Below are 15,731 nucleotides of genomic sequence, written 5' to 3'. Positions count from 1 at the left end.
AAATAAGCAAAAAGTCTCTGATATTTCAGAAATGTTTGAAAATAAAATATTTATCTTGGATTTTTTTTATATATTCTGCACAATAATATAACAATGTCAAATACATAGAAACTAACCAGTGCTCTACTATTCTGTTTGAAATTTGCACGGGGATAAAGGGCCTACAAAGTAACGTGTTTGGAAAGTGTGCATGGAGTCAAGTACTATGTAAAGTGAATGGACATGATTTTTTTTGTTTCCAGTTGGTCATACTGTGGGAGAGACACACTGCTGGAAGACAAACACCAGACTTCAATTAAACTGGTGACGTTGACTCTCACCACAGAACCATGCAGCTAACCAATGCCACTTCCTCAATACTCTATTGAGAGCAGCAGATAAAACCAAGTGCACTGTACATGTAAACTTCAAGATGATAGTATGTAACAGTTGCAGCTGAAACAAAAAGTAGGGAGTTGTCTCCATTTCAAAGTACTGTTAGAAACGTTTTTGCTTTGTAAAATATAACTGCCAGGACTATTAACAAGTAAACATGTTTATTCCGTAAGCACCAACCTTCTTCATGTCTCGCCTCATGCAATCTGTAAGTAGCTTGGTGTTGCAGTTCAACCTTCATCATGTATCACCTCCTGCACTCAGTAGGTAGCTGGGTGTGCATCTTCAACCTTCATGATGTCTGGCCTTCTGGGCTCTGTTGGTAGTTCGGTATTGCAACCCCAACCTTTATCGTGACTATCCCTGTGTGCTCTGCAGGTAGCCACCTCTTACACTTTGTAGGTAGCTGAGTGTTGCAATCCATTATGGCATATGCACAATAGGTTAGTACATACAAGTCACAATGAAGATGGCTAAGAATATTTTGAATATCCTGATAAAACCACCATTTTGAAATTAGACTACCGTGAGCACTGTAAGTATGTACTGTCAATGATCACATCATGAGAGATACCTATCAATAACAACTTATATCTATGGTTTTGTGGAAACATAATAACAAATTCGGGCACATGCTACAGTGGGAGAGTTTTTCAAGTATTAATTAATAATATATTTGTGATATGTAAAAGTTTTGAAATGACATCTCACATAATTTGCGGCTCGAATAAAAATATCAAATCCGAAAAAGAAGCAAGGATATATAGCTTGCACTAAAAAGACAATTGTGTCTGCTGCTTCAATATTTTGCCCAAGCTTATAGCTTGGTCAAAAGTGATGATAGAGAAAGAGAAATGAAGTTCTAGAAACTGATAAGAAAATTCAGCAGCACCAACCTTAGTTGGAAGTGACCAGAGTACAATTGGTATTCAGTCTTCTGAAACAGATGAATCTAAATCAAGTGATGATAACTTCATCAGGAGTATTGCCAAAAGTGCATGTAAATATGAGGCATGTAATTCACAGTCATAAATATTGTCTTTTATGTGAATCTAAAAACCCAATGAGAGTACCTTTGGAAACACACTGTGATGTTTTTATGAAATACAATAATTTTTATTCCAGACATTTCCATGGGCATATAATTGGGATTTTTTTTTAAGATAAGCTGTTTCATTTACGAGTAGTTTCACAAACAAGCAAGTACATAGCTGCCAACTTGTGAAAATGAAAAATAGTACAATTTTTAAAATATGGTTTTGTTTAACACTAAACAAAATAGGAAAATATTTACTAAAAATATTGTTTTCAATTAAACTAACCTTGTTCGTCTGGGTGGTTTTTAAAGAAAAGTAGGTATTAATCATTCTGCCTTCTGCAGCGTTTTGTACGTGGCAGCTTTAGATTTCTTCAGGAACTGTTGTTGAAATTCTTGCTCATAACACTTCTTATCAGATAATGCCAACAATATATTGTTCAGCACTTGGTGTGACATCGATGCTCTAAATATTGTCCTGTTCTTTTTAACACTGCTGAAAACCCTGTTACACTCAGCATTGCTTTGTGGTATGACTAATATTGAAAGCATTACATCTGCAACTCTATCATACTTTAAACTACCATCAACCCTCTTCATTTTTCCAACTAAACACCACAGATAATCCATACCCTCCGTGGATTCAAAAGGAATGCCATGATCTGCCTGCAACACAGAAAACTGTTCTTGAAGTAAGTCCAATGCTTCTTCAAGGGTTTCACTATCCTTAACAAGGAGAAATGTCGGAAACTTGTTGACAAAAAATTTTAGTGACGAAAATGAAGAACTCTCAATGTTCTTTAAATTAGCCACTTCTGCGTGCTTTAAAATGTCATTTTTTAAGGGAAACTTCAGTACAATATAATCACATGATAATGTAAAAAAACTTCTCACTGATGTGTAAAACTTTTCTTTGTCAGATGGTTCTAATAAATCGACTAGTTTGGATGCATTACAACCCACAACTATATCTTCATCTTTCTTCTGATTTGTTGCAATACTGTACTTGATATCTAGTATTGGAGTTGTTTTAATTACAGTTGGCTTTATAAATTTTATAAGCAATTCTTTTAACATTTCAGTTAATAAGTCCTTTAAAACATGTATGTGAGGTGTTTGTGACTGCAAAATTATATTAGTCTTGTCAAACACTGGTATCACATTCACTAAAAACCAACAAATGGCCTTGTTTAGGTCTGAAGAAAGGAACATGAAAACCCTTTCTTGTTGAGAGAGCATTTGTGTAGTTTTTTCTTCTTCTGAACCATGTGACTTCATTTTCTTACCAGTAGGAAAATCATACGATATTAAAGATCTTTTGCTGCAATTACTTTCAACTTTGTGAGGCACACTTAAATTTTTATCTTTATCTTGAGGAGCTTTTTTGTTGCAGCTTGTAGTAGCACACAATAATTTAACTTTGGCATCACTTTTACCAACAGCGGTTGCATCGACCAATCCACTTGAACATTTCTTTGGTATTTTGAACAAACTTAATCAAGATGATGGGGCTGCACACTTGCTGTCTACCTTTTCTTTATAAAACCATAATAGTGGTTGCCACAAATCCATTAACCTTTGAAGACATATACCAAGCGAAAGCCACCGTGTGGAAATGTGATTTAAAACTTTCTTGGTTTTTCATCACACAGCTTCTGTAAGTCTTTAAGCCTGTCTTTTCTCTTAGCACTTTTTTCTAGGTAGTTAGTATATGTCGAGAAGAATTTCTTCAACATTCACATGCAGTCCTGTGGAACCTTTCTCTGCTACTAAGTGCAACAAGTGACATGCACAACCCAAAACAATAATATTTTCATTTCTATCTCTCATTACAGCAGCAACACCATTTTTGACCCAACCATTACTGCAGCATTATCTGAACCCAGTGCAATGCCATTCTTGATGAGGATGGTAACAGCTTTCCAGAGTCCTTATCAACATTTCTCCAATATTTTTTCGGGTTGCTGCACCTTCCAAAGAAACAATTGAAAGCAAATCATTTTCAACTTTAGACTCTTTTACATCCAAATATGTCACTACTACTGGATACAGCTTAGAATCATCATTGCTACCGTCAGTAGCAATAGAAAATGAAGTATTTTTCAAAATACCTACACAATCATTTTGACGTTCAGCTGCCATTTCACCTATAATTGCGGTTATTTTGGTGAGCCCACAGCCGTACTTTTTGGCCTCTTCACTCTTGGGAAACATTTTCTTGAATAAAAGCCCTGCATGATCAGTGACGGATAGAGGCAAGTTATGTTCTATGATAAAAGACGTGAAGTAACATTCTGCTTTAATCACACTGTAATCGTCACTTTGAGTGCTGCTGAAAAATGAATTTATTTTATTTGCGCTGCTATCATACGAAGCACTTCTTTTATGTTTATTTTATTTTATGTTATGTTATATTATGTTTATATTCTTTTATGTTTATTTTATGTTTATTCATGAACCTTAAGATCATTTCTGCCGCCATGGGAAACATTTCTGTCACACGCACAAATAGTACAACGGGCAAAATTACTTCCACTTCGTGAATGAGAAGCCCAAGGATACTGTTCGCTGTAACATTCTAAACACTTGATTATATGTTTTCTTTTTCAGGTTGCTGACAGTTGCCATGATTGTTATTTTTATGACAAACACTCGTAACACACACGCATGATACTAGCAACCGTAAATGACCGTAACTACAAACGTTTCTTAACTAGGGACCACGTTCAACATGTCTGTCGTCCGTACTAAAAGCAGGTTTCCCAACGTTGGAGCTTAACAAAACTTCTGGTATGCGGCGTTGCCATGCAACGTTGTCAAATTTTGAATAAGCCGTCACCCTTTTTTCTCAGCACACATTTTACGAAGAATTGTGCACGGTTTGTTAATACGGTACATCCAAACAACGAACCACACTCCAAAAGTAATAACATCCGTAAGAAAGACACACACGATAGTTATTACAATAGGGCCAATTATCGTACACTGTACGGGAAAATCGTAAGAGTTGGCAGCTATGCAATTGCTAAGGAAATGGTTTCTCTCTTTGAAACATTTACAACCAACACAACTAATTCATTGTTTTAATGGGAATACAAAGAAAAATTAATAAACACTACAATAGAATTTTAAACTAATTAAAGGAAGCTTCTCTGTAGAAAGAAAAAATCAGATGATTATTGCTGTTAAAAAAGTCTCTGATATCACGACTTGATGTAAGTTTTTGGACATACGCCATTGATAATGGCGTATGTCCAAAAACTTACATCAAGTCATGCACTCCCATTGCACAAATATTTCAAAGATAATATCTCTGATATCACATATTAGTGATTCAGATCTCTTCATAAAATCATTATGGAATTGTAACCCACTTGAGAACTGGAAAAACCATACTCAAATGAAAACAGAGAGTAACGATAAACTCCAAGCGAACTGAAAACACTGGCAGAGCAGTAATGCAACCTGGCTGCCAAGGTTGAACCTGTGTCTGACATGGCTGTGAACAAAAGCATGAACTCTCATTTGAAGTTGTTTTCGAAAGAAAAAGAATTTGGCTAGGTATGTTAGTTACTCCACCTGTGTCAATGGAATCAAGTAAACTAATTGGATTAATAGATCTAGTGAAAATACTACATTCTAATATAGAAGAAAGATTTAGATGATATTTAAAATGGTTACAATCACTTCAAATGGCTTTGATTCTATGCTTACTGAGCGAGTTATATATATTTTTTTCACCATGTTGCTGTACCGGTTCGCTGTATCAAAAATAGTTCCAGACAAAATTTTGAGGTAAGACTCTTGTACACAATAATAAATTAAAACAAATGAAATAGGTTTTGTGTTAAGTGCATTATGGTGATTAATTATAAGTTTTTTTGAAAAAGCATCCCTAATTATACATGCTTGATCTGAATTTGCTCATAAACGAAATATACACACATTTCTGTTGACTATGATTTTGGGTTCTTGGGACCATGAAATGAAAAACTAGTATGAATTCATTTCTTGAAAGTCGCACCGTTGTAACAACTGCAGTAGGTAGTCTTGCTTCAAAACCTACATCAAAATTTTTGTATAAATCATAATTAGGTTTTCAACATTTTGAATAAATTGGTCTGAACTTTTTCAAGTTTGTCTCTGTCAGTTATACTAAGAATGTTTCAAATAATAGAACCATATTCACAAGTTCTGTTCACAGTGGATACAATAGTTTGTATATGATAATGAAAAAAATAATGTAGAGTTAAGACTGATACCTAAATCCTTAATATAATTTTATTTCCTAATAAGAATAGTTTATGGTTTATAGACAAATTTGATTGGATGATATTTTCTAGTAAGTTTTATTGTATTTCCAAGGAAAAGGGAAGAAAAAATCAAAATGAAAATTATTTTGTGTAGCAGCAAAAGATGAACACATTACTTCCTATTGTAGTTACTCGGACTTTCACATTTCTGCACCAACAATCATTCTACCACCCATTTTCACACACTGTAAGAATATGTGTTATCTAATGTATGGTAATTTGGGGTAACTTTGTACACCTATCCCTCACTTAGCACTTCTTCAGATTGCGTGGATTCATTTAGCACGATGTGAATTTTACTGCCCCATTCTTGAATAGCACGTCTGTAAATTTCAGTTGGCACAAAATCTTGGCAGGCAAAAAAAAAAGTCGCGCATGGCGCCAAGAAGTCTGTTTCAACTTCTGTAAACAACAGATGTGCCGTGGGATACAGTTAGCCAAAAAGGGGGGAAGAGATGCGCGCGCAGGTATGTCTACGCTATCAGCTGTTGTACAAACATCAGCTATGGCAAGTTAAATTGCGGCTATGGAGTGTAAAGGACCAAATGTTTTTATGTCCGTGCGTATACCGCCGTGCCGTACCATTGTCACCTGGCCACAAACCAGGCCGTGAACTCAGTCTAGCCAGTGGCAGGAAATTCACTCAAACAAAAGCAATGTCTGCCCATTCAGCTAATGGTAACTGTATGTGCTTGATCACTCATAATGCATCGTGTTCAAGTATTTGAGACAAAACTAGAAGTATTACAGCACGCAGATTTTCATGAAGGCCACACTTATGTTGGTTGCACTTTAGTTTGAAGCAAGTCAACTGTGCACACAATCGTACAAAATAAGGACTCTTACCAAAAGTTTATATACTTAAGTATGATGCTGTTGGTTGTACTAGCGGGAATATATTTGACATTGGATACCGTAACAGAAATGAACAAATGATTCACGTCGAAAAGGTTGTTAAATGAATGTTGCAATGAAAAAAAAAATCATTGGCCTGATGGGATTGGTGTGAACCAGGTGGTGATACGCGAATAACGACTTTAATTTTTGAAAAATTAAAATGTAACTATCCTGAAAGTAATATCGGTTTCACTGTCAGTAAAGGATGGTTTGGAAAGGTACGCGACGTGAGTTGGTCACACCCGGGCGGGCAAGTCAGCCAGCCGACTGACAATAAAGTACATAAACATGTATCTCCCGTTACGTGGTGTCGTATTTGTCATACAAAGTGTGATGGAAGGCATATAAGGATAAATGGTGTGACATATTTATAATTGAGTGTTATTCAACGCATTTATATTATGTAAAGTATATTTTCCTACACAGTTTCGGAACACATTAAATAAATTAGCCTTACTATTTATTTAAACTAATACTTCAGAATACGCAATTTCGAATAACACAAGCATTTTTAGGAACGAATTAGTCATGCTAAGTGAGGGATAGGTGTACCACATATTAAAGATTTACTGTAATTATTAAGTAATGTGCATGGATTAAGTCAAATAAAGTTATGTTTACTGTGTAAGACTGTCGTGGAATGTTCTTCATTAGGTGAAAATGTTTAAATAATAACAATGACAAGAGAAACATGCATATTTATTTTGGTACAAAGATGCCTTCAAATTGATTTTACCAGCATTGTTGTAATAACCAAAACTAATTTTTCGTTACTACAGTAGAAACCCTCATATCCGACCTTCCCACAACCGACTCCTCCGGATATCCGACCCAGTCTCCGTGGTTGGCGAGCCTGTTCAGACTTGAAAATTTGACGCATCTACGTGTTTTCGTGTTGCACACTGTAAGTTCAGCCGTGATTGTTGGTGCAGAATGTGCTCGTACTATAATCTTGTACTGTTCTATGTTTTTTAATGTAACGTAACGTATTGTGGGCAAAAAAAGTGGAGGGAGAATTCTGCAAAATCAAGATTTGGCAAAACTGAAACAAAAATACTTTACTGAATTCTTTAAATAAGGTATGCGTACATTAAATTCATCTTCTAATCTATAATTTAACAACAGTAAATGTTTGAAATGTATACAGCAACATTTTTACAAATAAAATTGTATTACTGTACATACTGTATAGCTGGGAAAGACGTTTGTTTGCTTCTACGGATATCCGACCTTTTAGCCGTTCCGACCATGGCCCGGTCCCGTCATGGTCGGATATGTGAGGTTCTACTGTACTGGATATAGACCTTGTTATATGACTAAATAATTACATATATGAAAGATGTATCATCAAAAAAAATTGTTTTGATCAAATTTTTAAAAAATACTAATATTGGATGGTAAGAGTTTGTAGGTAGAATGAATATATTTACTAAAGTTTACTCTAAAAGCAATTGAGTAATAAATTATATTTTGGATTAGAGAACTTTCTACATTTCATTTGAGGGACAAAAAAATTCATAACTCACTTGGTAGGTAGGTACTAGTGTTAAATCCATCCACAAATATTATAAGCCTACTAAATATTATTTTAAAATATGGTATGAACTAATTATTGATATGACAAACCCTTACTGTTAAGGGTGACCAAAATATGCATGTGAAACAGAAAAATTAATTACATCTTCCTTTGTCTAAATATACAGAATTTTTTTTTTTAAATTTAAATACGTATAATACTTTGTATACAAATTTTGCAAAATTTTCCAAAAGATATATGAACTTCAAAATTTACCTAGGCCTGTAGGCCTAGCTAAAGGGAATTTTTTTTTAATTAAACCTTTGTCCGCTTAGCATACAATAAAATAAAAAAAGCTGTGATTTGAAAACTACTTTTAACTCACATGCTTATGCTAATTACATCAATTTTATTATGTACTTATGTTTATCATGTAAAATAAATATTAATACTTGCAGCTGAATTGTAAATGGTTTTAAAATATATATATAATTTTATCAATCAGAGCCTGACTTATTATTTATATAGTTGTGTCATTTTAAAATAATGATAAAAATGTTGATATTGTTTTGTGTTAATGCTGTACCTCAACTTTCTAACTCCAAGGCTACGCAAGTAGTATTAAATATTTCCGAAATTTATGTAGGGCAATCCAAATTTGGCATGAAAAATCCCACAATCCAATTGGTTTAAAAAAAAAGTAACATTCTAGATTTATGGATATGCCTTAAAAAGATATGTTGTTAAAAATGTAAATTCATTTGATGCAAGAGACATACTGCTAATTAGGTCATATACTGGATGAAAAAATTTAATTTACATAATTATTGTATGGGAATATTTATTTACATTGTGTTAACAAAATGTTTTGCTAAGTAAACATAAAGGTACTGTGTTTAAGAAGCAATAAATGACCGGTTTTGATGTAATTTTATAGCGAAACACATCATCACAATACTATTGCTAATGCTTTATACTTTTTCAAGATAACTCTTGTATGCTAGCATGCGGGGGAAATATTAGCAGGGTGAAGAACAAGCCTAGTTGGAAATTTGATACCAATATTTCAGAATGTTACATTATTCACAACAAAAAAGAGTTATCTAAGGCAAATATTTCTCACACATCTGGAAATTTATTGCAACTAAAGTTTCAAGAAAGCTTATGACATTTCACCAATAATTCTTGTGGGAATATTTTTGGTAACTGGATAGTGACACAGGTGTTGTGTCACATCAGTCCACATCGTGAGCCAGACACATGAATCTGTGCATGGAAGGGTGGCTGCCTGTTCCAAGAATGAAGGACAGTGGAATTTGGAGAGAGGGAGAGCTGGTAATCTCGGTTTGCTTTCCTTCCTGCTGTCCTTCCAAGAAAAACTGCAGGGTTTCCATGTTGTAGAGAGGGAGAGAGAGAGAGAAGAGATATTTGCAAGACCTTCCAAAGATCACCGCTTGATGGTAGATCTCAGAGATGCAACCTTTGACAACCTACCCTCACGGGAACTCTCTCGCCCCTAACTAGCCGGTCCTGGGACAGGCTTCAGGCTGAGGATTGAGGATTGTTCATGCCATATTGGATTGTGACATGGTGACCAACTTGAATGACCTTTACCTTGACCCCAATGGCCATCTTGGATCCACCATTTTGTTTTCTGGAACTTTACATTTTGAATTATGACATCATCGCCATTTGCATTATGGTCACCATATTGAAAATATGTAATTATTATGAAAAAATTAAGTTTATAAAAAAAACTGAACAAATATTATTAAAATATTATTTAAAAAAGTACTTATGTCATGGAGTCCTCGGTTCGAACCCGGTAAGGGCAAAAATAAAAATGGCGACCGATCCTCCCTCCCAAGGTGGCTGCTTGCAGACTGACCCCTCACCAATAATATGCTGGCTGATCTTACAGTAGTAATAAACAAGCATTTATGAAACACTATGCATATTGCAACATATTCTGATGAATGACTGGTTTTTATTCTGCACCAATCCCCCTCAAAAACAAACTTCTGTCTGGCATCAATTATATTATTAAAAAATTTAAAGTTTACTCTTTACTACTTTTAAAAGTGATGCAATCATATATTTTTTAAAAAATATTCTTTTATTCATCATTACAAAAAAATTATCCGATTCATAAATCTGGAAAATAAATCATCACATTTAAATAAGACTTTTGATTTTACATGATATTTTTTTTGCAGAATACGCACAGCACAGCTCTACAAAACCCAGATGCCAGATCACTATGATAACTTTCCATTGCTGGCAACTAACTTCTGCCAAGATACTAATGTATAACTAAACAGTATTTTTTTGACATCCGACAGTTTTGTTGTAACAAAATCTTGTTTTACAGAAATGACTGGGTCCAAGAAACCAGGATGGTATTTAAACTCTAGTAAGTTAACTCTAATGCTTATATATTGTAACATCTGTAGAAATTGTCCTATATGAAAAATAATGGTATGATGATTCAATAACTAACTCATTGGTGTGTGGGGATTTTACTTAACGAATATAACCTAAAATTAATAAAGAAAAAAAGTGAGTTGCATTTTGTATCAATTGCTGTTTGCAATAATTTTATTAAACATTGGCATTAATAAAATAATTGTTTAAACTAGTATTTAGTGTAGCACATAATTCTTGGTGCATCACATATTTTTCTCAATGAATTCTAATGCCTGTGCGAGCCATGCAGAGTGCTCCTAGAGCCTACGGTGAATTTTGTGTATATGTATAATAACCCGGTTTAAACTCTCATAAGTAGTGTAAATCTTAAACAGAGGGTATGCTTTGTGGAGTGATAAAAACTTGAGTGGAAGATTGGTGTCAAGTCAGTTTACATTAACAATATGTAAAATTTTTAACATATTTAAACCCATACAATAATTTTAGTTTAAACCCACGAGTGTGGAAAATTTTCTAGTTGTCATTGAAAACAGGGAAAATTTGGCATTTAGATTTTTTTTTTTTTTTTTTTCAAAAATTTTTCAAAAAATGAAAAATTAAATTGTTTTGAATAATTTTCAAGCAATTTTAATAGATTGCATTATTTTCAATTAGTCATAATAACTAATAATAATACCATCATTTATTTCTTCTTTTTTTTTAAAAGCAACTATATTCAACAATTAGGACTTATTGTTTGAAGGAAACATCTGTTAATGTGCTGGCTACCATAAGAGTGAAGGAATAGCAGGTCCAATAATAGCTTGCAGCTCACAGTTTACATAGGTACTTATAATAAGTATGACCACCACCTAATTAGTTCTCTCAGGAGAAACATCAGTGCTGGTGGACTGACCAAGGTGCAAGAACTCAAATGCCTGCATAGTATCACTGGTTTTCATTGGTTCAAGACCTGAGGTTACCAAGGGACGCGATGAAAACACTTCTTTGGCCTCTCTGCTTACACCGAGAACATCCCAAACTCTAAAATTGTTCTTCTTATTGTCACCCCCCGCACACATGATGAATGGGAGATCAGGGTTGGGGTCCAAACACTGAATAGACCCTAGCTTCATTTTTCTTTCAGTGACAAATTCTGGCTTGGAAGTTTTCAAGTCCCACACTTTAGCAACGCCCTCGCTGCCAGCAGAGACTAGTAGCCCAGGGCACTTGCTGCTCAAGGCGAGGCCCGCAACTTCCTTCTCGTGGGCCGGCACGCACCACAAGGGGCCATCCGCCCTCACGTCGAAGTACTCAATGTTACCGTTGCCTGTACTCGCCAGGAAGTAGAAGGGATTGAAATGATCCCACACCACCCTCTCCACTTCTCCGCTCGCTGCCCACGTTTTGGAACGATTGGACCGGCATTCAAAGAGATGCAGTGTGTGGTCGCAGGAGCCGACGAGAAGCGTGCAGGACTCGGCGGGGTTCCACTGCAGAGCCTGCACCTTCTCGCCAAATACGGGTAGCGCAGAGGAGGCGATGCCGGTATCCAAGTCCCACAAAAGCACAGTGCGGTCCACGGAGCCACTGGCGAGCAGGTGGGGCAGCACTGGATTCCAGGATACATCCAGCACTGCATCCTTGTGGCCCATGCGCTGTTGGCGCTTCTTGCGGCCAAGCTTAAGTGCGGGCTCCAGGCAGTTCACCACATCCAGGTCCCACACGGCGATTATGTGGTCCATGCCTCCCACGGCCAGCATGTTGCCCCTGTCCAGCCACTCCAGGCACAGCGGGATGCTCGGCAGCAGCAAGTCGTGGTGCACATACAGCGAGCCCTCGTCATGGTTGTACACATACACCTCCAACACACTAGCGTCATCATCCACGCGTCCCACCGCCACCAGGTTGTCATCGGGCTTGATGGCGTCGTCCTCTGCCTCGCTGTCCGAGTCGCCGCCCGTCACGAGCGGGTCCCGCGCGTTGCTTGCAAACACCGCCGCGCTCGCCACACCGAACAGCGCCTCCGTGCATCCCTCCTCGTCGTACTTCTCCATGTTGTATTCGTCCGACCCGCTCCCAGCCGCCACCTCATCTTCTGCCGCCTTCACTTCTCTCTTCGCAGTATCTAAAATATCGCCCAGTTGTTTCTCGGATAGCTCCACAACATAAGGGTTTTGACGCGTAACACCCCTCTTAACCCACTTTACGCAAGGAACAAAGCTAACCCTACCTTCCTCCATCATTCCACGAACTAAACCACGTGTTAACTTACAAATAGCATAAAGTTATTAACAAAACATAACCTCCTTCCTTTTCTAAAGATAAAAGTTTTCCTTGTGGCCTTTGAGTCATACTAACGGCAAGTGAAAATATAGTGCGTAATAATTACTTATAGTCGACGTGCAACAGAAGTGAATCTTCTTGCTTATTAAAAATAGACAAAGATAGTGTATATATATTTTTTTATTGAAAAAGAGTTAATAATTGAGAATAGAAATAAGCAAAAGCAAATAAAAAAACTGAGGCGCATTACAAGAGTTTCGTAGCATCTCTGCTGCGTCATTTCTACCTCACCCACACCAACGACTTCTCCGGTGGTTATAACTAGCATAACCTACCAAAAATTTAAAACAGAAACCAAAAGTAATGCAATAGGACAATATTTTCTGTTGTATTCAATAAGGGAATTGGCCACTTTCTCTTGGTGTCTAATTCTCAGTGTATTTCAGTGGTTTCTGTTCTATGGCATTCTATTGGTTTATGTTGTTTTTCAGTGGGTTTATTGTATTATGTCAGGTTTTGTTAGTTTCTGGTGCAAAACATTCTTTTTTTAAATATAATAAAGATGGCGGCGCGGTTGGATGTGTGTGGTTTTCGGCTGTTAAATAGGAAATTTATACAGGGGCTTAACCAGAGGGGGGTTTAGGGGTTCTAACCCCTCACCATCCCTTAGCAAAATTATTTTTTCTTAACTGAAAGCAGGTCAGCTAAAAGCCTGGGTGTCTTACTGCAATCACCGGCCACTGCACTGGAGGGTAAGAGTAAGCGAGCCCTACCGATTCTCCTTCTATTCCCCTACCCATGTCGCGAGCAGTTTGTGACGCAGTGACGGGTCCCAAGCTTTCAAATATCTTACACCTACTGTATTTAACCAGCGCAGTAGTTATAAGCAGGTGTTGACTGGGCTTCCAAAAGTGTAAGGATCACTGTGTGGGTATAGAATTGAGACGACGACATGGTGTCATGTAACTCTTCAAGCTAAATCTAATTGTTTCCAGGAATAGATCAGTTCTGCCGAAACCCAACAGTTTTTATTCCTTTTTTTTTTTGTACTGTCGAGCTTCGAGCATGATTTATGATTTTTAGTGGATGTAAACAAGGCACTTGGATTGATAAAAATAGCTTTAATTAATTTCTTACTTCATCACTCAAACGATTTTTATATTAAAAAATTAATATTTTACCATTACAATATTTAAAGTTAAGTACCGAAAACTGATAAATTAGCACTATTTTACACCTTAAAATTCAAATTTTTTTCAGGGGTGGACCCCCGGACTCCCCCGTTTTAATAGGGGGGGACCATGCTTCCTAATGCCCCCCAATTAACAATCCTTACTACGCCACTGCATTTATAGTTAAAATTTTCTGTGAAGGCATGTGATGGAGTTTTAAACTGAGTGTGGGGTTTTTTTCTAAAGTCAATACAAGTTGCAGAAAGGGGGGGTTGGATAGGGAGAACTTGAAATTCGGAGTGAAGCTCGGTGGCAAGGACACGTGGCAGAGAGGTTGTTGTTAAGGATGGGAGGGAAGGTTAGATGTAAGGGATGTAAAAAGGTGTGGAAAAAAGGGGATGAGGGAGTGCAGTGTGATGGGTGCCACGGGTGGATTCACGGAAAGTGTGGCGGGGTTATGGCAGGTCTGGAGAGCCTGGTGGACATAGTGTAGTGGTGTGACAAATGCAATGGGGAGAAGGAGAAAGCCGACAGGGGAATGTTGGTTGAAAAGGGGGAAGACATGTGCACGGGATTGTGGGGGACGGAGGAAAAAGGGGATCCTATTCAGAGACAGGAGATAGTGAGGTTAGGAGGAGCAGTGATGCCTGGATGGAGGGAGATGTAGGAGTGGATAATGGAAATGCTAAATGGAAGGATTGTGGAAGGAGGAGGAAATAAATCTTGTCAAGAGTGTGACAGATGGAAAAGGGAATTGGAAAGGGACCTAGCTGGGAGGGAGAGGAAAATGGAGGGACTTGTAAATGAAAACAGGAGGGAAGTGGACTCGATGAGGACAGGTTGGGAAAATTTTGAGAAGGAATCGGGCCAGCTAGGCCAACTGGTAAATTCGCTGAGGGTGGAAGTAAGGAACTTGAAGGAGGAGGTAGAAGAAGGAAAACTGAAAAGACTGAATGCGGAAAGAGACCGGCGTTGGGATCTAGAGGAAAAACTGAGGCCCCTTGAGGAGCAGAGGAAAACACAGGGGGGTACAGGACCTAGGACAGGAATAGGGTGTGGCAGGGGACAAATGATGTGAAAGCAGAAGTGTTGATGAGAGACAAGGAGGAGGGATTGGTGGGTATAAATATTGATGGGAAAGACAAATGGGTGAGAGGAGACCACTGGGATGATGTGGTGAGAAATGGGGGCCTGGAAGCAGGAGGGAATACTGCTGAGGGGCTGGAAGAGGGCGGGAAAGGATTTGTTACAGTAGAGATGGAGAGGAAAAGAGGTGAAGAGGTGGACCTAGTGAGGAAGAAATTGTTGGGGAGAAGCGAGGTTGCAGGAGTAAATGAGGAAAAAGGAGAGTGGAAGAAAATTTTCATGATTGGGGACTCAATGATGAGGGGGTTAGGGTTAGGGGGCATGGAGAGGAGGTGTACAGAACATTTAGGGGTGGAAGGAGATTGAGAGACTTGAAAGAGGTGGTAAGGAGGATGAGGAGGGAAGAAAATGTGATGTCAGTGATAATACTGGGTGGAAATAACGATGTAATTTATGAGGATGGAGTAGAGCATGTGTAGGAGGGATTGGAAAACCTTGTGAGGGAAATAAGAAGGAAATGGGGCCAGGAGACAGACCTGGTAGTACACGGGGTTATCCCAAGAAAAGGAGTCCCGGAAGGACGGATAGAGAAAGCCATCAGGGAGATGAAGGGAGTTTGTGACAAGATGGGAGCAAGATACTTA

General features: G+C 37.6%; 2 protein-coding genes across 8 annotated transcripts in view; one reads left to right on the top strand and one right to left on the bottom strand.

The window, feature by feature from the left end:
* Positions 1-11,103, top strand: part of LOC134527898 (pancreatic lipase-related protein 2-like) — a 72,417-nt gene extending 61,314 nt beyond the window's left edge. For all 7 annotated transcript variants that reach the window (XM_063360912.1, XM_063360914.1, XM_063360910.1 and 4 more), the window contains one exon: positions 243-11,103. In XM_063360912.1, coding sequence (XP_063216982.1) covers positions 243-339 — 97 coding nt within the window. In that variant the 3' untranslated portion in view covers positions 340-11,103. The remainder of the gene's footprint in view (positions 1-242) is intronic.
* A 142-nt stretch (positions 11,104-11,245) lies between these two features.
* LOC134527900 (periodic tryptophan protein 1 homolog) lies at positions 11,246-13,260 on the bottom strand. The gene has a single exon (XM_063360916.1). It carries the CDS (start codon positions 12,787-12,789, stop codon positions 11,416-11,418), a length of 1,374 nt encoding a protein of 457 aa, XP_063216986.1. The 5' UTR covers positions 12,790-13,260; the 3' UTR covers positions 11,246-11,415.
* Positions 13,261-15,731: the final 2,471 nt, after the last annotated feature.

Source organism: Bacillus rossius, chromosome 1 (assembly GCF_032445375.1).
Source record: "Bacillus rossius redtenbacheri isolate Brsri chromosome 1, Brsri_v3, whole genome shotgun sequence".
Classification (NCBI taxonomy): domain Eukaryota; kingdom Metazoa; phylum Arthropoda; class Insecta; order Phasmatodea; family Bacillidae; genus Bacillus; species Bacillus rossius.
The sequence above is the reverse complement of the archived record's forward strand: the minus strand, read 5'-3'. Positions and strand labels throughout refer to the sequence as shown.